This window comes from Haliotis rubra, unplaced genomic scaffold (genome assembly GCF_003918875.1).
Source record: "Haliotis rubra isolate DU_JTF1 unplaced genomic scaffold, ASM391887v1 Scf740, whole genome shotgun sequence".
NCBI lineage: Eukaryota > Metazoa > Mollusca > Gastropoda > Lepetellida > Haliotidae > Haliotis > Haliotis rubra.
The window spans coordinates 320983-347662 of NW_025767458.1; the positions used below are offsets into that span (position 1 = coordinate 320983).

General features: G+C 44.0%; 1 protein-coding gene across 1 annotated transcript in view; it reads left to right on the plus strand.

Annotated features, from left to right (window-relative positions):
• The window catches only part of LOC124259898, a 31599-nt gene extending 8561 nt beyond the window's left edge, over window positions 1-23038 (plus strand). The window contains exons 6-23 of the mRNA XM_046694125.1: window positions 303-556; window positions 923-1009; window positions 1797-2159; window positions 3567-3652; window positions 4567-4630; window positions 5385-5564; window positions 7020-7186; window positions 8591-8864; window positions 10588-10734; window positions 11538-11727; window positions 12506-12696; window positions 13773-13844; window positions 15189-15368; window positions 17219-17333; window positions 18737-18890; window positions 19574-19749; window positions 21696-21718; window positions 22980-23038. Coding sequence (XP_046550081.1) covers window positions 314-556; window positions 923-1009; window positions 1797-2159; window positions 3567-3652; window positions 4567-4630; window positions 5385-5564; window positions 7020-7186; window positions 8591-8864; window positions 10588-10734; window positions 11538-11727; window positions 12506-12696; window positions 13773-13844; window positions 15189-15368; window positions 17219-17333; window positions 18737-18890; window positions 19574-19749; window positions 21696-21718; window positions 22980-22997 — 2730 coding nt within the window. The 5' untranslated portion in view covers window positions 303-313 and the 3' untranslated portion in view covers window positions 22998-23038. The remainder of the gene's footprint in view (window positions 1-302; window positions 557-922; window positions 1010-1796; window positions 2160-3566; window positions 3653-4566; window positions 4631-5384; window positions 5565-7019; window positions 7187-8590; window positions 8865-10587; window positions 10735-11537; window positions 11728-12505; window positions 12697-13772; window positions 13845-15188; window positions 15369-17218; window positions 17334-18736; window positions 18891-19573; window positions 19750-21695; window positions 21719-22979) is intronic.
• The last annotated feature ends 3642 nt before the right edge of the window (window positions 23039-26680 follow it).

A 26680-nucleotide genomic window follows, 5' to 3' on the forward strand; every position in this document is an offset into this window, starting at 1 on the left:
ATCTTGCAGAAGAATTCCAATATTTTTATGTATTTCATTCATTCTTTTCATGAATTGAAAATAATAAAGTGTGAGTTAGTTAGGTTTTACGCCGCTTTTAGCGATATCCCAGCAATGTCTGGAGGACACCAGAAATGTGCTTCACACATTGTAATCATGAGGGGAATCGAACCCGCCCCTTCGGCGTGACGAGCGAACGCTTTAACCACTAGGCTACCCACTGTCCCCCGAAAAGGAAATCAAATCATTATGACTTCAGTGATTTGCGTTGACTTGTCCTTTCAAAATATCTGTTTGTTCAGCCTCGATTCCAATGTCGGCAAGCGTAAAAGCGGAAGTGCGGCCATGGGTGAAATCCCACAAACTGACAGACGTCAGCGGCCGGAAACTACATTTCAACTGCACCCGCCTGCACGACACAGCAACGACGTATCTGTACGACGTGGACTGGTACATTGACAACCGTCTGCGCAAGAGTTACCGCAATGTTCCGAGTTCTCAGTACTACCAGACGACTGCTCTGATCCAGGAAGCTAGCTGGCGACTCCCAATGACGGTAAGTCTTTTCACGGTGTGATGCAGTGGTATATGATTGATGTGGATTCGAACCAAGACTCACTCAAATAGTAATCCTTTGGTATTAAGAGTTACCCCTCAAACTGTTGACTGACATCGGGGAGTACCGGGGTTGGTGCCAGGAACACAGCCATTCTGACACATTGGGTAATGCAGAAGGCCGCAGTGTTGGGGGGCGCATCTTCTCAAACGTTCTTGGTGGGTTCGATTCTGACTGTGCCAGGACCACCTGAACCCTCTGTGCCCCATTCATATATTTTAAGTTTTAAACAATCATAATAATAGTAATAAAATACCACTCACTCACTTACTCAGGGTCCTACTATTTGTTTTGGTCTTTTTGCAGGTGAAGTGCTCGTTTAAAGCTAAAACAACACCAACCGGAAAATTCAGCAAGACCTTCACCAGTGCAGACTTTTTTGCTGGAATAAAAGTGAGCAAAACGTTGTATTTATATTTGTGAATGTACCTTTGTATCAGGGCCAGAATTGGTCTTCAGTTACCCATGCATGTAAGCAGGGCCAGAATTGGTCTTCAGTTACCCATGCCTGTAAGCAGGGCCAGAATTGGTCTTCAGTTACACATGCCTGTAAGCAGGGCCAGAATTGGTCTTCAGTTGCACATGCTTGTAAGCAGGGCCAGAATTGGTCTCCAGTTACACACGCATATCGTAAGTGGCGACTAACAGGATCCGGTAAAGTTTGCTAACTTGGATGACGCATGTCATCGTATCCTAGTTTTGATGCTCATGATGTTAATCTCTGGATTAAGAAAGTAAGATTCTTTATGGATAACAACTTCTTTTATTATATATGATGCGACGTTTCGGTATGGATTCTTATACCGTTGTCAAGCAAGAGTGAAGTACTACAGCACAGAACAGACTTATATACATCAACAGGGATTAAGTAATAACAACATGTAGGTATGAATCAAGGGGAGTAACAACAACAAGGCACTGTGGCAATAGTCACCAACTTCTAAATGCCAATCAAACAGATCAATCTCTGGATTGTTAGGTCCAGACTCAATTATTTACAAACTGCCGTCATATAGCTGGAATATCGCAGCGTAAACAACAGGATCCGGTAAAGTTCGCTAACTTGGATGACGCATGTCATCGTATCCTAGTATTGATGCTCATGATGTCAATCTCTGGATTATCAGATCCAGATTCGACTATTAAACAACAAATTTACATACATCCTCTTCTACCCCAGATAAGCAATCCCGTCAACACTATACCGGAAGGAAGCTCAGCCTCCGTGACCTTCACCTCCACAATTCCCGTTCCTTGTGTCACCGACGTGCCAGTCGACTGCATCATCAACTTCGAGACCACCATCTCCTCCACCAACTTCACGTGCACGAGGGTGTCCGGTTCGACCAGTGTGAACGTCCCTGGCGTGTGTGGCTTCAGCTTCGACGGTAGACGATGGAACAGCCCCCAGTCCATGAGGATCATGGCGATCACTAACGGCCTGAACAGGAACCCCACGGCTCCGGCCGTCCTCCGACTTCAGTCCTCTGACTACAGCAGGATCCTGCCCCTATGGTCAGACTACAGGCTGCCCGAGATACAGGTCAGTGATTAGTAATATCAGCGATAATTTCATATTCATGGGGAAGGAGCCCGTTTCACAAAGCTATCGTAGCGCTACGACTGTCGTAAGGTGAGGAGGTGAAATTGGGTTTAACGTCGTGCTTGAGAATATTTCGCTCATATGAAGACGTGCATGCGTGTGGTTGTGGATGCGTGGCTGCTTGTACTAGCCCAGACTGAAGCTGGTTTTATAGTGCTAGCTCACAGGGTTTTTTCTTGGTCTTAGACATGTAACTCAGCTGTTTCAAATTGTCGAACTGAGTTTGAAACTTGAGTAAAACCTTAGTTTCTTTTGAGAAATCGGATCCTCGTTGTTGTTGGGTTTTTTCAAATAGTAGCATTTAGAGTTATTTGTAGCTGCATTTCGTAACGTTATACCAATATCATGATTAAGCGGACTGGGGAAACTCTAAATAAACGATTAGAATAATTCCTTTGGAAAAGGGTATTGTCGCCAAATGTGATCATGTTTCTGTGTTTAACAAAGGGTGTAGGACCCTCTCGTCCATCCCTTCCCTTCCTAGTCTAAACATGTTTAGGTTTTGGGAATGTTTTGTTTAGGTGGTGTTTAGGCTGTGAGATAATAGCTCATTTCATTTGTTTAGACTCTAAAGCTGTAAGTAGTCCCGTGGAATTCTGAGTAAGAACTGATCTTCTCTAACCCGTGCTTGTCGTTAGAGGCGACTAAAGGTATGGCTGACGTGGCTGATAAACACCATCGTATCCCAATTGCGTAGATCGATGCTCATGATGTCAATCACGGGATTGACTAGTCTCTATTTTTAATTAAACATCATACAAAGGAAGTAAACGTAATAGAAACTGGGAAATACAACTGCTAAAACATCAGCCTGAAGCTGAACATGTAAAACCATTATTCGCTTGCTACACTGGCACTTTTATCCGACTCATATACACTCAAAGATGGACTTTACTGCAGTTTCTTACAGCTTGTGCCAGTGTCGTTTTTAAGTGGTGACAATACAACAAAATGGTTATAATCTTTCATTTGTTATAACCAGTGATATGGCTGCCATCAAGGCATGTTATAAATAGGAGGGGCGGTGGGGTAGCCTAATGGTTAAAGCGTTGGCTCGTCACGCCGAAGACCAGGGTTCGAATCCCCACATGGGTACAATGTGTGAAGTCCATTTCTGGTGTCCCCCGCCGTGATGTTGCTGGAACATTGCTAAAAGCGGCGTAAAACCAAACTCAGTCAGTCAGTCAGTATAAATAGGAACAACATTTACAGTTAGGATTAAAGACGTTAAGGAACATCCGATTGTTATCATATGTAAATGGTCATGTCATATGCAGCTGGACTGTTGCCGATAGTTGCCTTAGAGAGCACACAAACAGCAATATTGTGCTCTTATTGGTCTTCCAGGCAAAAGTGGCAGACAGGAACCGAAACGTTGTCAGGAATGTGTGCAGAGCTCACACCGACGTCCAAATCAACACATTCGATGGAGGGTAAGTGCCGAAATCTGATTAAAATACCCCGATAAAAGACAATAAGATAACATTTGCCTCTATTCCCTACTTTTATAACCTACATGGTTTTTTTAACGACCTGACCTGTGAAGACCCGGGTTAGAAGTGATCTTCAGCAACCCATGCTTGTCGTAAGAGGCGACTAACGGGATCGGGTGGTCAGGCTCGCTGACTTGGTTGACACATGTCCTCGTATCCCAGTTGCATAGATTGATGTTCGTGCTGTTGATCACTGGGTTGTCTGGTGACTGACATGACAAATTGTATTCACCCAACCATTTACTACATATTTTCTCGTCCCAAAACGTAAAACTAACTACCTACGTAACAAACTATCATCGGTGTAGTTTTCATCTTGAGTGTCTTCCAAATTCGAAACCAGGGACCGCCATAATTTCCACACAGGGGAAAGCAAGCGTTGGGTCTGTCATGAGTGTCTAGGGCTGCGCAATATAATGGTTTAATTTACCGTTGACTGAACGTACGATACGCTGGTTGAAAACCGGTATTTTGACTTGCATTCGAATCCCGGAAACATGGGCTTGTTTCATTTGTGCCAAATATTCTTCACATTTTTATTTTATCATGATTAAAAGTTGTTATTAAAGCTTAATCAAGCATCGTGATTGTGTTGTGTTTTACTCTATAAATCATGCATTAACTCGCTTATAAGTAGTATTTTGTTTTAAAATACTTCAGGCAATATATTGCAATACATATCGCAATACATGCTTTCGCATCGCAATATATTGCAATATGAAAATTGGGTGCAATACCCACCCCTATGAGTGTCTCACTTAATATCTATTCCAGTATGGGTACATTTAGCATGCTGAAGTATGTGTGTTGTGTTTTGTTTGTATTCAAATGGAAATTGTTCTGCTTTTTTACAGATATTACGAGACTGGAGCCGTGGGTGTATATACACTGTACCGCCACCTATACAAACCCCTGTCGGTAAGGCACAATCTTCGTACACCGGGATACAACCAAAACAGTTCTAGACTATGAACATTACCAAGAAAGTCTCTCAGAACCTAGAGGATAAATCTAAAACGACTCCAACTCAACTCTTGAGTGGTGCTTTGTTTGTTTGTTGTTTTACGCCGCACTGACCAACAGTCCAGCTATATGGCGGCGGTCTGTAAATACTTGAGTCTGGACAAGACCGTTCGAGTCAGCAAGCCTGACCACCCGATCCCTTTAGTCGACTCTTACGACATCTATGTACGCTGAAGACCAGTTCTAACCCGGATCTTCACGGGTCGTGAATGATGTGGCATGTTTTCCCTAGCCTGAAATTAGGGATTGTCCTGGTCTCAGTTTGGATATATTTTTGGTAGGTTTATATGAATTTATTTTAGGGGCAAAATGTCTTTTTACGAACAAATGTGATCCCAAGTATAAATTTGTCGATGATATCAACAAATGATGACGTCACAAACATTCGCAGTGGCTAATTTGACGTTAAGCCAAATTGCCACTTTTCAAACTGCATATTATTCTAAGGTTTTGTGTTTGAAACATAATCAGATTCTACCAATCCAAAAATATTTATTATCATTCAAATGTTATGCTATTTTATATTTTAAATTTAAATTTTTAACCGGTAAAAATTATGACTTACCTATTCAGTGTGGATATGTTTGTGACGTCATCAGTTGATGTGAAAGAGGGTTTCAAGGTGTCCACCATTTCTCTGTGTGTCCAGGTAATGACCAAGACACAAACTTGCAGATACGGTACTTGTAGTTGTGCAATCGCCATCCACGCCGGCAAAGACATGTTTATGGTTTACGCATGTATGAATCAGTGGATCGTCAAGAGAGACGGATGCAACACTAACAGCTACCTCGAGGTGTCTCAGCTGAATTCGGGAAAAAGATATCAGGTTGGCTGACAGTGCAGGGACACCCAAAACTTACTCCATACATGATTGTACTTTTATTGGGAATAGCACCCTAGTCTTCGACTAGACGATCTAACGATTTAGTCGCTAGGCTACCTCCCACAAATGTGTTGATACACTCTTCAAAAAAAAGAAACGCATAAGACATTTTAGAAGAATTTATTGCGTTAGTTTATGAGCAATTAATTTCAATGGTAAATGTGAAAATTCACACGACTATAGACAAAGACTTCGCCAACACAACAGCTGGTGTTTCTGTTTACTTTATTCCACAAGATGGCGTCAAAGTCAGTATTTTGTATGGCCACCGTTGGCAGCAATTTCTGGTCGGCTTCGTCTCGGCACAGACTAGATAAGTCGACGAAGTCGCTCTTGCAGAATTCTTCCCCACTCTTCCTGCAATGCGATGGCCACTTGTGGAAGTGTCTTGACGTTGACGTACACGTTGATCGAGTTCATCCCATTGGTGTTCTATCGGGTTTAGATCTGGTGATCGGGAAGGCCATGGCAAGACATTGACATTAGAATTGGCAAAGTTGCGGAACATGACGCGTGTTGTATATGAAGTAGCGTTGTCATGCTGGAACAACTCTCCTGTCGGTCCATAATCGGAAGCATGTGATGTGCAAGGACTTTACTGATGCTGTCAACTTCCCCTGAACCACCACTAAATCAGATCTTTGTGTGCCGGATATGACACCCCAAAGCATGACACTGTCTCCACCGAATCTGTCGACCTGCCGAATGCACTTAGGGGCAAAACATTCATTTCTCCGACGATAAACACGCTGTCTTCCATCTCGCCGATGGAGAAGGAATCGTGATTCATCAATAAAACAGACTCGCCTTCAGTTCTAAGGTTCCAGTTCCGGACTTTACGACACCATCGCATACGAGTACGATTAATCAGCCAATTGCAGACTGCGACTCCCGCCCCTCCCTCTTAACCTCCCCACACCCCTCTTCAAGGCGGCCTATGGCGATGTTTCGATTGGCGACGATGATTTCCTCTTTTCCAGGCCAAAACGAATGACAAAATTAAACACAACGTTTGCCTTTTTATAGTGATCGATACTATACCGCATACTTTTCCGCTTACTTGCACGTGCATTTAGCTTTGTATATTTTCTTGGTGTCGCTTTGGCGATTATTTATTCAAACCCATCTGAAACAAGGGGAACACTTAAAATTGCCGCTTTTCGGTGCTGAAGCTGGTAACAAGCACACACAGATGACGTTTTGGAAAGAAATAATAATATATTTATATTGTTTTGCAACGTGAGTCTACTATTCTCAAAATCACCTACACGCTCCTTCTTTGAAGAGTGTATTTAATCAGAGAATTAAGGATTAAAGAAGAGCATTACCTCTTACATTTGCATCTGCTTTCGTCGTAAGTACCTTGGTTATCATTAATTGTTGCACTTTTTCGTCTAGGTTGTTATGCCGACTGGAACGAAAGTCGAGTTCTCCTACACCTCCCTGAACCTCCTTGACATCCAGATCTTCGCCTCCCCAGCAGACATCGGCAACACGGAAGGCCTGTGTGGGAACTTCAACGGTAGACGGCAAGACGACAACTCAACTCTGGCTACGCTATTCCTGTACGTCAACGTTTAGCTTCTGGGTCTGTTCGCAGTGAGCGAGGGATTTGATTTAATTCCGTGTTTCTGTTAAATATCGTGTCATCTTTTGTAAGGGAACGACCCAGGTGGATATCGGGTGAGAATAGGTCCCCATAAACCTTAATCGTAAACTCAACAAAATGGATCGGGTCTGATGATTCATTGTTGTCCACGTATACTTACAAGGCGTGGGTCGTTGCTTACGATATAAATCACTGGATTCTCTGGTCAAGTCGTCAAATATTTATATGAGACTCGACCAAATTTTGCATGGTCTAAGAGTTTATTATAACTTATCAAGTCGACGTTGATATACATTGTAATACAAAAACTGAAAACTTTGCCAGTCGGGCCAGTGACTGTGGAGATTTTGACCCGACTGGATTTTTTTTACCAGCTATTTCGCACAATGCCAGTGCGACGTTGAAAACAAATACAAGAGCGAGAATGGCGATTTATTTTGTACAAGTATGCTATTTGTTTGTGGCTGTCGACTGTATGCAAGCTGTATCTCTACAACCTGTTAATAGTCGAATCCTGGCTAGACTAATCTTCTATTGATATTCCAATACAGTCGGGGTACGGAGATAGACAGTCAATCAATACTTGCAACCAAACAACGAGACGAATCTTGCCACTAGGTGTTATTTTGGGGGGCAATATTGTAGCAATACCACGGCAGGGGCACAAGAAACGGGCTTCACACATAAAACCCATTCGGCAATCGAACCCAGCGAGGGGCGAACGCTTTATCCATTAATCTATCCCACTGCCCCATATACCCAGAACATAGAAACACATTAAAGGGACAACTTGTGAATTGGTGGTTGTAATTTATTATGAACGTTGAAGCGGACTTTGGAATATGGGTCTGCAGAATTTTGTTTCTGCAGTCTTTTGTTGTTTTTTTGTCTTACAAAAGAATTTTAACCATTCACGGCTAGTCAATCACAGGAATCCATGGTGATTGAGTTAAAGACGATGTACCAGTTTCCTGTAACCCAGGAGCACCGGAATGGTGCTAACAGACCAAGAAACATCAGAAGGAATCTGAGACTCGGACTTACAATCATATATTAAAGAAACGACTAAGGGTAAGGGAAGTATGCGACACCTAAGACGACTAGGCACTCGTATGTTCCCTCAAGTAGATGCAGGGTCTCAGCCTAGTGATTAAAGCGTTGGCTCATCACACCGAAGGACCGGGTTCGAATCCTCACATGGGTAGAAAATGTGAATCCCATTTCTGGTATTCCCCGCCGTGAGTTTGTTACATTGCTGCTAAAGGCACATCAAACCATACTCATATGTCATATCTCGAAATATATGCTAACATTAAACCACACACACACACCCCAAGTTTGAAGCCTTGTTTGCTTGCAGCCATAGTAACGTTGGGGGTAGTACTGCGTTCATCCAGGCAGCCCGGGGGGTCGCGGACCCTCCCCCCTACCTGTGTCTCTGCGCCAGAAATAACAGGATTCCTGGGACAGCTGCCTTCGTGAACAACGTCACCTGCGACTGGAGGGAATCCTTCCACTGCTCCAACATCGAGTGGACGGCCAAACCGTGCGATCATCGTCATCGTCGCGACCTGCATCTAATGGAGGAACACGAACCCAGTGATGACGTTGTTGTAGACGCCCCTCCCGTCAAGGTACATGGGGACACACGTGACTGACTTCAGACGATGTGTTCCCTTATTGAAGATTATTTAGACAATGTAGAAATGTCATCATTCAAAATACAATAGGGCCCGTAAGTAGGTCACGGCACTTCGCGAGACCTTAGTACTTCCGGTGACAAACAACGTTTCGAAAAGGTGTGAAAACGTGATGGTTGTAAGTTGACAGTAAGGAACCGATAATCCTTGCAGGAATAACAAATCTGCTCTAACCATCCCCAAATTAGCCAACTGTTACGACTGTCAACATCTGTGACAGCTAAGTATGGTGTACACTTGGTCCGGCCTAGTAAAGTCATATTTGGCGGTCGCGCAATATGGAACCAGAACTGGTTCTTGAATATACGCTTGTCACCTGAAATCTGGTACCGGAAGTAAGCTGGGCCCTGTCTCGCATATCGCAAGTTAGCACGCGCAAGGGAACTGGGAACCAGTTTTGTACCGTCTAAGATATCTAAGAAGTGTAAACCTCACTTCCGGCTCCGAATATCAATTCTCATAATAACCCGCATAAGCTGCTCCATACCAGACTAGGGTGTTTACAAGCGTGCGCATTAGGGCTGGGACGGGTCCACATTTTCTACCCGGGTACCCCACCACCAAATTTGCAAGAAATGGCAATAAATCCTTTAGATCGGAGGCTAAAATTTCGAGTTTTTCAATATCTTAATCAAAAGCAGTGACTGCATATTATGTCTAAATTTTCAAAGACAATACAACCTTTTAATCATGAAAGAATAACATATGACATTGTAGAATCCTTTAGTCACATGATCATAACGGGTCAGGGTATTGAGACGGGTATACCCGGTAGGGCTGCGCAATATAACCGGTTTACCGGTATTTACCGGTTCAGACATGAAAACGATGCGTATTGCGATACGCTGATCGAAAACCGGTATTTTGACTTGCATTCGGAAAACTTCGTAACACTCGGAAATCTTCGGATATTTCCTTGTTTCATTTGTGCCAAATATTCATCACATTTTTAATTTATCATGATTAAAAGTTGTTATTAAAGCTTAATCAAGCATAGTGATTTTGTTGTGTTTTTGCTCTATAAATCAAGCATTAACTCGCTTGTAAGTAGTATTTTGTTTAAAAATACTTCAGGCAATATATTGCAATACATATCGCAAAACATGCTTTCGCATCGCAATATATTACAATATGAAAATTCTGTGCAATACCCACCCCTAATACCCGGGTCCAATTCATTAGCCACCCGTCCCAGGTATCCAGGTTACCCGTTACAGCCCTTGTGCGCGTTTCCCTTATTTAAGTCTGTACACTATATCATTTGCTGACATGTTTTACAAAAAGGTAACATTTTACTGACATACTAAGAAATTTGTTTTCAAAAATCATTTTAAGTGCAAGCATGAACACACACGAAGACACACTAGATGGAACAGCAATCCATATAGTTGCTGTGTCTACGTTGTACCTTGAACCTTGAACCTTGAACCTTAATTTGTGTGGCCCCCTGTCTACCTAAAAGAGTAAACGCGCTGGGCGCATTCATGCAAACAAGCGCACAATGAACTAAATCTAACATATAAACATCACCGCCGACCCGAATCCCATAAAGTTGCTGTGTCTTTGATTGAATCTTGAACCTGAGTATGACTGAGTATCCCTACATCGGGACCGGTTTAGAGCCAAACTGGAACAGTCCCCACTTTTCTTTTCTCAGCGCGTGGCACGAAGCACCTGGACAACGGCTTCCGCACGTGCCAAATGTCTGGAGATATTCCGTCAATTCCGCTCTTTCAACAAGTGTGTGGAGTTACCTGACGTTACAATTGACCTCGTCCTCGACGACTGTGCTGCCGACGTCGTGGTAAGTGTCGTCGTTAACGTCGACTCTGCTACTGTAGTAACTACACGTCCTCTTAACACTCTATGAATGTTCTATGGTTGCCTGTAACAGTTGAATACCCCTAACAAACAGACAAGTCAAATTACAGTCAAAGATAGGACGGCGGTGGGGTGAAGCGTTCGCTCCTCACGCCGAAGACCCGGGTTTGATTCCCCACATAGCTGGAATATTGCTCAGTGCGGCGTAAAAACTAACCCACATGGGTACAATGTGTGAAACCAATTTCGGGTGTCCACCTCCGTGATATTGCTGAAATATTGCTAAAAGCGGCGTAGAACTAAACTCACTGGCTCACTTAAGTAAGTGAATGTAGGTTAACGCCGCAGTCGGCACTTTTCCAGCTAAATCTCGGCGGGTTGTAAAACTGAATCTTTACTAAGCAAACAAGCGACTGAAACTGTAGATCGATTCTTAATGATGTTAATCACTGGGTTGTCTGGTTCAGTCTCGATCGTTTAACGAACGCTGTGAAATCACAATAGACAACAAGCAAACGTTTTCCCATAGATGTATGACAAGGTATGGTTTGTTGTTTTACGCCGCACTCAGCAATATTTCAGCTGTATGGCGGCGGTCTGTAGATAATCGTGTCTGGACCAGACCATCCGGTGTTCAACAGCATGAGCATCAATCTACGCAACTGGAATACGATGACATGTGTCAACCAAGTCAGCGAGCCTGACCACCCGATCCCGTATGACAAGCATGGGTAGACTGAAGACCAATTCGAATGGTGTAGAATACATGCCACCTGTCTTTGACAGCTGACCGGGACCACAGACTGGGTGCCGATCGCTCTGGAACTGATCAAGGGACAGTGCATCAACGTCCTCGACGTCGACACGGAGGTGTGGGAGAAGACGCAGCCGGGGACGACGATGTCAGTGGGAGACGCTATCCTTCAAGAAGCCAAATGTCCAAATGAATGCAGTGGAAACGGGCACTGTGTGAAAGGTAAGTGAGTTTGGTTTTATGCCGCTTTTAGCAATATCCCAGCAACATCATGACGGGGGACACCAGAAATGGGCTTCATGCATTGTACCCATGTGGGGAATCGAACCGGGTCTTCAGCTTGACGAGCGAACACTTTACCCATTGGGCTACCCCGCCGCCCCGTGAAAGGTAAGGTATGTCCCGATGTGTGTACACGGGCACAGTATATAGAGGTAAGATGTGGTTTAGTGTATGGAGACCAGGTCACAAATCAGCTGAAGATAAGGAATGTTGGTCACGGAGATTCCTTGGATGGTTGACCGTGTTTGGCCGCTGGACTCTTGAGAGTTTCTAGGACTCTAAATGAAGCACACATGACACCGTGGTCTCACTTTAGGCAAGTGAGTTTCTTCAAAATTGCCTCTATTCACCCAGCAGTGGATGGGTACCAAGTAGGATAAGATGGTTATATGACTGTTAACCTTCTAGTCATGGTAAATGGTTTTGCGCATGATTTGTCCTTATCGCCACTGCGCGCATTTGGGCTAGTGGCCTCTTTTAGGTGGATTTTAGAAGCGCAACAAATGTAAAGTATTAAACATGTGTGTGTGTGTGCGTGCGTGTGTCTTTATGTGCGGGCACAGTGTTAGAGGTATGGTATGTACTGATGTATGTGGTGGACACGGGCAAGCTAGTATCACTCCATCATACCAAAAGTATCATCATTGCTTTGTGTTTTGCGCTATGCTATAGACGTGCACATTTATGTTGTCATCAGTATGGTGAAATATGTATCCAGGTGTTTGCACGTGCAACTCTGGGTTCGTGGAAGATGACTGTGCAGTCAACTTGAACGTACCACCACGTGTCACGAGACTGTCACGTGACGGGCTGTGTGACGTCGCCAACAGCACGTGTCTCGCCACCTACGTATACGGAGACAACTTCTACAACTCCACCGGCCTGAAGTGCCGCATCACTGAGATCCTGGTAGGTGATGTTGTCAACGATTCTGTCATCTCTGCAATTACCAACGCGTTGGCCTCATTCACTGTGATGAAGTGCGTCCCTACGGCTAACCTACGATCGTGGGTTCAAATCTCATATTTGCGCTGGTTCGTAGAGACCATGTCCATGTTCGTTAGTTTCAGCAATGTGGCTTCGGGCTTCCTTCCTGTTTGTTTGCTTGTTTGACGCTGCGTTGTGTCAACCGAGTCAGCGAGTCTGACCACCCGATCCCGGTAGTCGCCTCTTATGACAAGCATGGGTTACTGAAGATCTATTCTAACCGGGATCTTCACGACCAGCTTCCTTCCTCATGAAACGAGGGACACGCTGTGGCATAGTCTGTTCAAACCAAAATGTCAAACTTGAAACATAAATATGACATTTCAAATTTCAAATCCTAACATCTACCTTGAGGTGTCTCAGCTGAATTCAGGAAGACGATATCAGGTTGGCTGACAAAGCAGGTACACCAAAAAACTTACTCCATACATTGTATCCTTGTTATGAATAAACCCCGAGCCGAGACGATCGAACGCTTTAGCCACTTAACTTACCCCCAACCCACCACCACCCCTGCCTCAAAGGTTTGTTGATGTTTGCTTCAGGGAATTACATTTGAAACCTTAAAGTTCTAATAACAGACCCCATATCTGTGTGAAGATCCGGGTTACAATTGGTCTTCAGGGCCTAGATTTTCGAAGCTCGCTTAGCGCTAAGATCGTCGTAAGTTAATGTTAATGTATCGCACCTACGACTATCTTAGTGCTCAGAGAGCTTCGAAAATCTGGGCCCAGAAACCCATGCTTGTCGTAAGAGGCGACTGACGGTGAGGTGAAATGGGGTTTAACGTCACACTTGAGAATATTTCGCTCATATGACGACGTGCGTGCGCGTGTATGTGTGGCTGCTTGTACTAGCCCAGACGTTAGCTGGTGTTATATCTGATAACTTGGAAAGACGATGTCTTGGTAATATTTTAAATGAGACATCCTGGGATAGTCCTATCTTAAACAATAGAAATGAGGTGATATTCGTACAGTATCATCTTCCTGTTCTAGGTGAGCGAGAAGGTCGTCCAGGTGGACGCGAGGGCAATCGACGTAGCTGCAGAATTTGAAAACTTCAAACAGGTGAACGGTTTTTGTGAGGATGGGTACACTTATAGCGTTGTATTTTCTTCATGATATCTGTTCAAAGACCTGCTATTTATCAGTGGAAAGGCTTGGTAAAAACTCATCAATCCACCCAACCATCACTCAATCTCTCTCAACCGCCCAGTCATTCAAATCAATGGTACACATATGTAGAAGGGCACTGAAGATGGTGAAAACTCACCCACCCTCTCACGCTCGCACGCACGCACTCAACCACCTACCTATTTAAAGCAATGTGTTTGAAAGTTGTACTTGATACACCTTCGTAGAATGGTAAGGTGATGAAAACTCACTCACGCATTCACTCAATCACTTATGCACTCACTCAGCCACGCAATCAACAACGTACGCACTCACTCACTCACGCACTCCACGACGTTCGCATTCACTCATTCACGCACTCAACAACTTATGCACTCATTCATTTACGCAGTCAAGCACTCACCAACGTACGCACTCATTCATTCACGCACTCACCCTTTCAACAACTTATGTACTCACGCACTCATGCACTAAAAACTCAAAACTCATGCACTCATTCACGCGCTCAACAACTTATGCACTCACTCAGACATGCACTCAACAACATACGTACTCACTCAGGCACGCACAAATGCACTCAACAACGTACGCACTCACTCATTTACGCACTCACCCTTTCAACGTCTTATGCACTCACTCAGACACGCACTCATGCACTCAACAGCGTACGCACTCACTCATTCACGCACTCACCCTTTCAACAACTTATGCACTCACTCAGACACGCACTCATGCACTCAAAAACGTACGCACTCACTCCGGCACACACTCAACAACGTACGCACTCACTCATTCACGCACTCAACAACTTATGCACTCACTCACTCACGCACTCAAAAACTCACGTACTCACTCAGCCACGCGCTCACGCACTCAACAACGTACACACTCACTCATTCACGCACTCAACAGCTTATGCACTCACTCAGCCATGCACTCAACAACGCACACACTCACTCAGACACGCACACAAGCACTCAACAACTTAAGCACCCACTCAGCCACGCACTCAACAACGTACGCGCTCACTCACTCACTCACGCGCTCAAGAACTTATGCACTCATTCACGCACTCAACAACTTATGCACTCACACAGCCACGCAGTCATGCACTCGACAACGTACGCACTCATTCAGGCACGCACTCAACAACTTACGCACTTACGCAGCTCTCTAACACACTTAACCACCAACTCACCCATCCACCAGGGCACACACTAGGTCACTCACTTATCCACGCCGTCATCTACCCACTCACTCACACTTCATCTGTTACAGGTGAAGTGCGACTTCCCGGCGGCGACGAACATGGCGTCCACCCTTTTTGCTCTCGGTCTCCATGGTTACCACGTGGCCGTCACTAACAACGGCAAATCTTACAGCAGCAACTTCACCTTCGTGGCCCACGACTCCCGGTGCCATCATTGCAACGTCACCACAGAGACCTGTACTCTCAAGGTACCATGTGACACAGACAGATCATGTGGATTTTATGTATCATGGATTTGTTCAGTTTGTGTATTTAGGGTTTGTTTCATATGCATGTATTACAGCTTCACAGAGAAACGGGACAGTGGGGTAGCCTAATGGTTAAAGCCTTCGTTCGTCACGCCGAAGACCCGAGTTCGATTCCCCACATGGGTACAATGCGTGAAGCCCATTTCGGGTGTCTCCCGCCGTGATATTGCTGGAATATTGCTAAAAGCGGAGTAAAACCATACTCACCCACTCACTCACAGAGAAACTGTGTCATCCGGATGATACCACGACACAATAGTCAATCTTTACTTAAAAGTCCGTACTTCACACACTTCACACTAGGTATACTCTGTACACTTCATATACATACACCCGTGAAGGTCCGGGTTAGAATATTGGCCTTCAGTAACCCATGCTTGTTGTAAGAGGCGACTAACGGGATAGGGTGGTCAGACTGGCTGACTTTCTTGACACATGTCATCGGTTCCCAATTGCGCAGATCGACACTCATGCTGTTGATCACTGGATTGTCTGGTCCAGACTCGATTATTTACAGACCGCCGCCATATAGCTGGAATATTGCTGAGTGCGGCGTAAAACTAAACTTAACTGACTCACTCACTCACTCACTCACACTGTATATACCCAAGGGCTGTAACGATGCATCAAACTGTCGATGGATTGCAATTGTTCAGTCTCCGACAGCAATTAATCGATGGTAGAAAGGAAAAGCTATCGATACATCGATACTTGGTGTGACTATCGATAGTTTAGTAATTGATTTCCGTTGATAAATGTACAGCGCAACATGCAGGATGTTTGGGTTTAGTCTTGCAGCTTCTGTGACTTTATGTTTTAATTACTGTATTTACTTGATCTGGGTTTCTTGTCACTCATAAAAAGAGACTGAAACTACTTCAACTTTTTATTTAATATATACTGTATATTTATTTTGGAAATGACTTCAAATGAGACAATTCAAGGAGTAAAACACTATTGCAATAGTTGGTCACAATAGACTATCACTATCGCTATAGTTGTTTCCCCCTCAGTAGTCTCCCCTGATATACTCCCAGCTTCGCACACTATGGATAGAGTATACACACTATACCTTGCGTATACTTCACAAACTTTAGTCTGAGTATACTCCGCACAGTGTATATAAATCGTACTACACACACTATTCCATAAGCTCTAACCCTAACTTCACACACTCAACGTTCGAAATTAACGTCGGTCCTTAGGCCCGAAGCCGACTGAAAAACACCTGGAACCACAACTTTTGTTTTCTGTAGGTCCTTATGGCCGACAGCTTTTTCATCCCCAATAACTAAGAGTATTATTTCCAGATTAAAATATAGAGGCCTACATATTCTTATCAGGAACAACAACAGGGGCGGATACAGCTTTTTGAGCAAGAGGGGGTGCACACTCTTGAAAAGGAGGTGTGCACACTTCATTCTCACGGGAGTTTCAATTGTCATTTAACACACTTTCAGGACAAAAGGGAGGGTGCGCACCCCTGCGCGCGCACGCACGCACACCTTAAAGTTAACGTAGTGCCATGATGATCGTAGCTCCCATACTTTAACATAGACTTACGACAGTCGTAGCGCTACGATCCCATACTTTAACATAGACTTACGACAGTAGTAGCGCTACGATCAGTTTGAGGAACGGGGCCTGGGTCCTTAGGTACGGCCGCTTTTCAGGGTTAAGGGCAAACACTGCATACACTTTAATCTGGGTATTCTAGTCCATCTCTGCTGCAGACACTACAGTTTGTACTTCACACTGTGTACACTAACTATTCCCTGTTATGTCCCCAGACGGGCACCTGCTACATCGACGGCGCGTGCTACACCGCGGGGACGGAGAAACAAGGCGACTCCAAGAAGCATTGCAAGCCAGACGTCGGCACGTTTACCTGGACACAGAAGATAGGTGAGCAGAGGCCATATTGGATCAAAATCTACCGACATTGCAACTGTGGGAAGTCGTCATGGCGTCTTGTAGCAGGATACGTCCTTATTGAAACTTTTAAAAACTTAATTCTATATTTTGCGTTTATGGAGACACGAAGGAAACATCTTTGTGAACACAACGTGTGTGAGTGGTTTGTTGAGGTCGCATTTGGGTTTTAGTTTAGTTTAGTTTTACGCCGCTATTAGCAATGTTCCAGCAATATCACGGTGGGGGACACCAGAAATGGGCTTCACACATTAGACCAATGTTGGGAATCGAACCTGGGTCTTCAGCGTGACGAGCGAACACTTTAACCACTAGACTACCCCAACGATCCAGTGTACACAACGTAGAATGCAGAGTGACATTTACCAGTGTTTAAATTCATAAATGCAAACATGAAATTAAGATGAGTTCTTATGAATACCTTCGTCAACAATTATAAGAACCAAAACACTTTTGTGAATACGTTTATATGTTCAGTTTGATTTAATAAGACTGACTGACTGACTGACTGAATTTGGCTTTACGCCGCTTTTAGCAATATTCCAGCAACATCACGGCGGGGACACCAGAAATGGGCTTCACACATTGTGCCCATGTGGGGATTCGAACCCGGGTCTTCGGCGTGACGAGCCAGCGCTTTAACCATTAGGCTACCCCATCGCCCCTTGATTTAATAAGAGGCGAAACCCGTCCATTTAGTGTCCCATCTTAAAATATCTGTATGGCTTTTGGTTGTTTTTTTAAAATAACCAAAGCCTTTCCACGAGGAACCCGAACTCAGCATAACAACGGCAAACAGCCCACCACTCGGCCACCGTACACAACTGTGCATTGATATATACTGTAATGTTGTATGAATGTTCATACAGAAAATAGTTGTCATGCCAAGATTTGTAGACTCAGAGTTACTTTTACGTTTTGAGCGGAAACGGCGTCGAGTTACTTAGCCTGACGTCCATAGTCTCCCTTGCCGTGCCAGGATCCGCTGATTGTGGTTTCGTTTCGCTACATTTGCGACCACTGCCAGGCACAACCGTATCAATACACCTAAAGCATATGATGATAACCTGCTTCACTTCCTCTCAGGTATGGGGCGGTGGGGTAGCCTAGTGGTTAAAGCGTTGGCTCGTCACGCTAAAGACCCGGGTTCGAATCCACACGTGGGTACAATGTGTGAAGCCCATTTCTTGGGTCCCCCGCCGTGATGTTGCTGGAATATTGCTAAAAGCGGCGTAGGTAGAGCCAAACTCAGTCAGTCCTCTCAGGTATGCCTTGATGTTTGATGATAAGCTGCATCGCTTTCCCTCAGGTATGCTTTGATGTTACTGGTGCTGTATAGCAGCATAGCACATCACTCACTCACTGTCTTTCCACAGAGCTGACAAACGGTATCCGGCTGAGCGGGGGGTTGTCTCACTTGGAGGGTAGGGTCGAGATCTTGCATGACAACCAATGGGGCACCATCTGTGACGACACATGGGACGACAACGCCGCCAGGGTGGTATGCAGGATGTTGGGATACGACGACAGGTCAGAATCTGAGGATAAGAGTCCTGTTTTCCGGATTCTGTTTTTGTGTTAACCTCATAAGGATTGTTACAATATCGGAGTCAATTTTAGTATTTCATTATTGTTTGATGTTTGCTCTTTCCTGTCTGTCTGTCGTCATTTCTACGTCTGTTGGACGTCATTCCTATGTCTGTTTGACGTCACTCCCCTGTCTGTTTGGTGTCTCTTCTATGTCTGTTTGACGTCACTCTATGCCCCCTGTGCTGTTTAACCCTTTTCCTGCCTGTTCGCATCATCATTTCTATGGCTGTTTGATGTTATTCCTATGTCTGTTTGACGTCTTTCCTGTCTGTCTGTCGTCATTCCTACGTCTGTTTGACGTCATTCCTATGTCTGTTTGACGTCACTCCCCTGACTTTTTCGCATCATTTCTATGTATGTTTGATGTTATTCCTATGTTTTTTGACGTCATTCCTATGTCTGTTAGACGTCATCCCTCCTATGTCTGTTATTCCTATGTCTGTTTGATGTCATTCCTATGTCTGCTTGCGTTATTCCTATGTCTGTTTGACGTCATTCCCATGTCTATTTGCGTTATTCCTATGTCTGTTTGACGTCATTGTTATGTCTGTTTGCGTTATTCTTATGTCTGTTAGACGTCATTCCTACGTCTATTTAACGACATCCCCATACACGTACTTCAGCCCCGGGAAGTCGACTCCCATTAAAGCCTTTGGGGGCGGTACTGGCCCAATCTGGATCGACGACCCCAGCTGTAACGGCACTGAGAGCAACATCGCCATCTGCCCACGATACTTTGGCGTCGTCCACTGGGGCAGCCACAACTGCAAGCACGATGAGGACGCCGGCGTCAGATGCAGTAAGTGTGTGATCTAATGCCACGTGAGACAGAGTCAATAACACACACACACACACACACACACACACACACACACACACAGAGCATCCCACCCGACACAGGGGCGTTGGGATAGCCTTGTGGTTAAAGCGTTCGCTCGTCACGCCGAACACCCTGATTCGATTGCCCTGATGGGTACAATGTGTGAAGCCCATTTCTGGTGTCCACCGCCGTGATATTGCTGGAATATTGCTAAAAGCGGCGTAAAACCATACTCACTCACTCACTCCACCCGACACATCCCACCACCCTTCCGTCTCCCATCCCTCACCTGCCCGTGAAGTTCCAGGTTAGAATTGGTCTTCAGTACCTAATGTTTGTCGTAAGAGGCTACTAACGGTATCGGGTGGTCAGACTCGCTGACTTGGTTGACACATGTCATCGTATCCCAGTTGCGCAGATCGATGATCATGCTGTTGATCACTGGGTCGTCTGGTCAAGACTCAATTATTTACAGACCGCAGCAGAGTGCAGCATTAAACAACAAACCAACCAACCTTCTTTCACAGGGCATGGGGTAGCCTAATGGTTGAAGCGTTGGCTCGTCACGCCGAAGACGCGGGTTCGAATCCCCACATGGGTACAATGCGTGAAGCCCATTTCAGGTGTCCCCGCCGTGATGTTGCTGGAATATTGCTAAAAGCGGCGTCAAACCAAACTCAGTCAGTCAGTTCTTTCACATCCTGTGGACCCAGCATGACAACCCCAACACAACCCGTTTTCTAGTCTGGGAGTCTATTTACGTTACGTACAACCTGACTCCTGCTTCCTGAATATACCCCAAACCGGATCACATGTTTGGATGCGTATATTTATGGCGTATATAGACCCGTGCCATAGACTTACATATTAATTAAGTGTAGCATAAATAATTTCCATAAATTTAATTTTCGTAAGATCCAAGTCACATTTTGCACATTTGTGAGGAATCATCTTACCTACAATCACACAATTTCTGTTTAATTTTCCGTTGCTTATTTATCGAATGGCAACAATGTAATCAACATATGTACAGTGCCGTGAAGTCCTTTAACATGGCGGCCTATTAGGCCATGAGCCATACAAATTTTTGGTACCACTCAGAGGGACCAAACACATTTATGTATTTTGGAGTGGTTATGGTCTCTACATAACCCAAAATGTATGATATGTGATTGTGCATTGTGGAACCATGCGTAAGTTGTTAAATGTGATGTCATTAGTTAAATACTGGGAGGAAAATTGAACTGAAATTATGTGCACAGAGCAGAGATGATTTCAAATTTGCCTGTCAAATTTTACAAAGATCCATCCTAAACTCACTTCATGAAAATTATTTATGCTACACTGAAATAACATGTAAGTATATGGAAATTACATCAGGTGTCCGAATATAACTGGCACCAGTCTGTACTTTCGCCAAACTTATTTCAACTTCATCTCTTTTTTATATATGCGACCATTGAGTGTTAATATTTACACACACACGTTTATACACACGCGCACGCACGCACGCGCACTCATGTACACACGCGCGCACGCACTCACTCACTCACGCGCACGCACGCACACATATACACGCGCGCGCGTTCACACACACAACACGCGCGCGCACACATACAAGCACGCACGTACGCACACACACATGCACACAGTCAAACGTTGATTTGTGACGTAATAGCATCCTTCCTTTCTTTAAAATATATACACACTCGGTCGTTTCGTAATATATACAGATACTTTGAAAGAAGGAAAGCTTTTAAGTCATAAATCGACAGTTGGACAACTGCTGATGTATGTGGAGAGCTGTACCTTGCATCTGATAAAACAAAGAATTTTTATTTTGTGTGATTACTGGTATTAAGAGTACGTATGTCATTACTTGTTTTGCCACGTTCACTTGTACCCGTCAAATCTTGCTATTTCAGCCCCCAAGACTGGCGGGACGGCTGTAAGTACTTGTTTATTGTTGTCTCAGATATATTGTTTGTTCAGAGTATCTAACGACCCACACTACCAACCATACTGACGTTACGTTAATACCAGCGGGGTAATCCTGGGAAGCAGAATGGTTAGTTTTAGTATAATCCCTTTGATGTGGTTGGGGGCCGTGGGGTACCCTAATGGTTAAAGCGTTGGCTCGTCACGCCGAAGACCCGGGTTCGAATCCCCACATGGGTACAATGTGTGAAGCCAATTTCTGGTGTCCCCCGCCGTGATGTTGCTGGAATATTGCTAAAAGCGGCGTAAAACCAAACTCAGTCAGTCAGTCAGTCAGTCAGTTGATGTGGTGGTATTGTGACTTTAAGGGATTAAAAAACACTGGGTGATGTAAAAATCTGGAATGAGAAGCGAAATGAGAATTGATTTGGTTAATACCAGCACAGGTGATGTGGTTTAGAAGACTAGTTTCTAGCCTTAAGTTGAAGTATATTGGATTATTTTTTCCATTTGTTTAAGTTTATTGAAGTATTTATAAATGCTATAGACCTAGTACCTACCCATTTAAGCCTCAATAAAGCTTCATGACCGACGCGCATGATGTCAATCACTGGATTGTCTGGTCCAGACTGGATTATATATACAGACCGTCGTCATGTAGCCAACGTACGGCTTTAAACAACAAACGTTTCTAACGTTCATACCAATTATGATCAAGAACTTTCCATCAAATAAATGATGCGGAAAGATATGAATATTACCAAATCTACACCTCCCATACCTACAACAAACTGACCTTGAAAAGCCAGCTTGACATGCCATGTCATATTTCAACACAGTGAGTGAGTATGGTTTTACGCCGCTTTTAGCAATATTCCAGCAATATCACGGCGGGGGACATCAGCAATGGGCTTCACACACTGTACCCATGTGGGAAATCGAACCCGTGTCTTCGGCGTGACGAGGGAACGCTTTAACCACTAGGCTACCCCACCGTCCCTATTACAACACAGGCTCACCTGGCCTCCGATTCTGTTTCATATAGATTGAGATTGGAAATTGTTTGACGACTCAGTGGTTCACGGAAATTTAAAAAGGAAGTCATTTTACGGATCAAGTAAATCTTGGGCCCACTTTCATCAATGAACACATTCGTTCGTACGTTCGTTCTTCAACAGGAGAGGCAAGTTGATCAATGTTCTTCAACAGGAGAGGCAAGTTGATCAATGTCTTCTGATAGTCAATGTCTTTATCAATCAATCTTTTTTCAGATAAATTGGCTGATGTAGTACTCTCCACGAGTTCACATGGATAGACTGGACTGATGTAAGTTCTTTTCGCGACAATATTTCTTTCTCAGGGCAAGCGTTTCAAAAGTGTCATTAAAATAGTTCAAAGCTTCTCTGAATTTAGCTGAATCCTTCTGTGTGTGGAGTGAGTGAGTTTGGTTTAACACTGTTTTGAAGAGTGGTCCAGTTACATCTCAACGTCTCAGCTTGATGTGGCAGGAAAGTCCGATGTGATACAGATCTTCGACAATTACCACGTGATGGGAAAGCCACATTAACGTAATGCGCCTAATGGCTGCACGAGTTGTATGATCCCCAGAGAAGTGAGATTGAAAATACGATGTGCCGTTGAAATTGACTGACTAACTGAGTTTGGTTTTACGCCACCAGAAATGGGCTTCACACATGCCCATGTGGGGATTCGAACCCGGGTCTTCGGCGTGACGAGCCAACGCTTTAACCATTAGGCTAACCCACTGCCCCGCCGTTGAAATTGACATCCATGAGCTGCCTTATAGAGTAGCTGAGCTGAATATTGGCTATACAAATGTATTTATGCATGTGTGTGTGTGTGAGGGGGGGGATTTAGGATGGATGGGTGTGGTGCTGACAAAAGTAAAAAGATAACTGGGACAGACCGGGAATCGAACCCATAGACAAAGGTTTCCAGCCTACCCAGGGGACACGAGTTCGCACGGAGACCAGCGCCTCAGACAATTGGGCCACCCACGCATCGAGCAACAGATGTTCCTACTTCACATCCGAGTGTTAGACTTAGTCTCTGAAAGTATATAGAGTAAACCGCGGTTGAGTTTGGGTTTTAGTGGCTTGCATCCTTATATCCACATGATGCTTCTATCAAGCTGGGTCCAGATATACGACTTCGTAGTGTCACGACATCCACGCCATTTATAAGTTTGACTTACGAATGACAAACTACTACGAACTGTTGGGAGATCTGGGCGCCGGTTTCCTATATATGGGTAAATCAGTGGAAGGGGCCGTTACTGAACGATATACATCGAATGGTTGATATACCTGAAGCTTAATTTTTGGGCCAAATTCCCTTGTTTGGCTTTTGCCAATCCTAGCAGAAATCCCGGTTTACTGCATACAGAAACAAATCAGTGGGATCAGTTTTGGTGCCATCCTCGATAATCTCCAGGGTATACGTTCCGATAAATCTCCACTGAACCCTGGATGCATCTACGGCTAGGCCCGATGATTGTATTTCATCCCTTGGTTGGCTTTTTTATCCAATCAGGTGTCTGTGCTGGGAAGTTGAGCGTACCAATCACAACTCACTTTCGCTTTTTAAATTACCTAACCGCTAAAACTTGGCAACAAAATAATATATTGTTGCAGAGGTACTCTGAAAGAGGTAGAAGGAGTTTTTGCATATATTTTTTTAAGATTTCAGACCTGTCAATTTGTATGTATATTTTCCCCCCAAATCTGAGTCGCACTGCGAACAAACTTTCGCGGCTACGACCGCTATCTTTGTTGACATTGGCAAGCTCGGTTGTAACGGCGGCTTATCTGATTGGCTACTATGAGAATGCGGAGCCAGCAAAGGAAGGTAATAAAATCATCGGGCCGAGCCGTAGATGCATCCAGGGTATAGTGGAGATTTATCGGAAGATTATCGAGGATGTTTTGGTGCATGGAATGTCTATTTCTTGTCTTAAAACTAATGGGGAAGTGCAGCATTTCACACATTTATGTCTCCGTAAATTTCACGTCCTCTCCTGTCCCTCTCTCCTACGCAGTTCCTAACTAGAGAAGATGCGGGTTGGAGGCGTGCCCAGAGACGGCCTGGACCAACACACCACGCCACCATCCCTCGGGAACATATACCCGTGAAGATCCGGGTTAGAATGAGCCTTCAGTAACCCATGCTTGTCGTAAGAGGCGACTAACGGGATCGGGTGGTCAGGCTCGCTGACTTGGTTGACACGTCATCGGTTCTCAAATGCGCAGATCGATGCTCGTGCTGTTGATTCCTGGATTGTCTGGTCCAGACTCGATTATTTACAGACCGCCGCCATATAACTGGAATATTGCTGAGTGCGGCGTAAAACTAAACTCACTCACTCACTCAGGAACATATTCTATACAAAACATTCAAGTATCAACTGACGATGGAGACATGATATACTAAACCTAGTCCCAAAAATATATAATTTTTATAGAAACAAATAACTTCATTTTAATTGAATAGGAACCCCAGTGAGATGAGAGATCCAGAAACTGAGGAAAATAATGTTGTTTCATTTAGGGCTAAATGGCTGGGTAGGAGGGAAATTAATATGGTTCAGGGACTGTGAAACAATACAATACTCCAGTTATCTCATCAATAGTGTATTTTCCTAAGTCTGTTTGGTTGCCATGGCTACGTATTGAATTATCTGAATCAGCTACTGGTTTAGATCCTTTCATGGATCCAAACATTGGGTACAGAGCTGAGTTAAAAAGACAGGTGAGGTGAGGTAAAACATGAATATAAACTCTTATATGCTAAATATAATGTGCCGCATTGAATACCCCAAAGATAAGCGGTCAACCTTCCGCTCTCCGGGCGGACGGTCCGTTAAAAGACAGGTAAAACATGATAAACAATATTAAAAAAATATTGGCAAGATTTATTTATTATTGCATAAGACTACAAACAACAAAAACAAACAAAATTAAATCTACTTTACAAAAAATATATTCCAATTTCCATATGTTATGTATATTGTACAACCCATTTTTTTTGGTAGGACTTTCTTGTAATGACTGGTTCTTATAAAAGTCCCCTTTTTACATTTGACATAATTATCTCTTTCATTCATAAATACATATTGATATAGCACACAGAGAATAGTGTCAACTGAACATAGAGAGCATATTGAGATCAGTGAGGATTTGGAGAACAAACTCCAATTTAGTTTACAAAGAACTGCATGTTTCATCTGACAAATTCGTACAAAGACAATTTTCTGATTAAAGAATTGGCCTCAGTCTAGGTATGATTGATTTCCTTAAAAGCTTTGAAGGCGACTTTATTGACAATCAGCCATATTGTGATGAAAGGTATGTAAGAGTGGATCAACATATATTGATCAACGTCAACGTTACACTGGAACAATGGTAAGAATACTCTATTCTTTAAAGGAAGACATTGAGCTATACCCAAAGGCTTGAAGATCTGTATTAACATGTGACGTAACCATGTCAAATAATAATTCCATTAGTTGGCAACAATGTTTACACAACCACAACTATATCTTAACTGAATGTACCCCAAGAGCATACAGAGTATAGAGCATACAGAGTATAGAGCATACAGAGCATAGAGCCCACACAGAATATACAGACATCATACTGGGGCAGAGAGTGAGTGAGTTTAGTTTTACGCCACACTCAGCAATATTCCAGCTATATGGCTGCAGTCTGAAAAAAAATTGAGTCTGGACCAGACAATCCAGTGATCAACAGCACGAGCATCGATCGACAAAATAGAGAACCAATGACATGTGTAAACCAAGTCAGCAAGACTGACCACCTGATCCCGATAAGTCGCCTCTTACGACAAGCATGGGTTACTGAAGATCAATTCTATCCTGGATCTTCACGGGTCACTGGAGCAGAGAGCACCAAGGAGCTGCCTCAAACCATAATGTTCCAGACAGTATCATAAG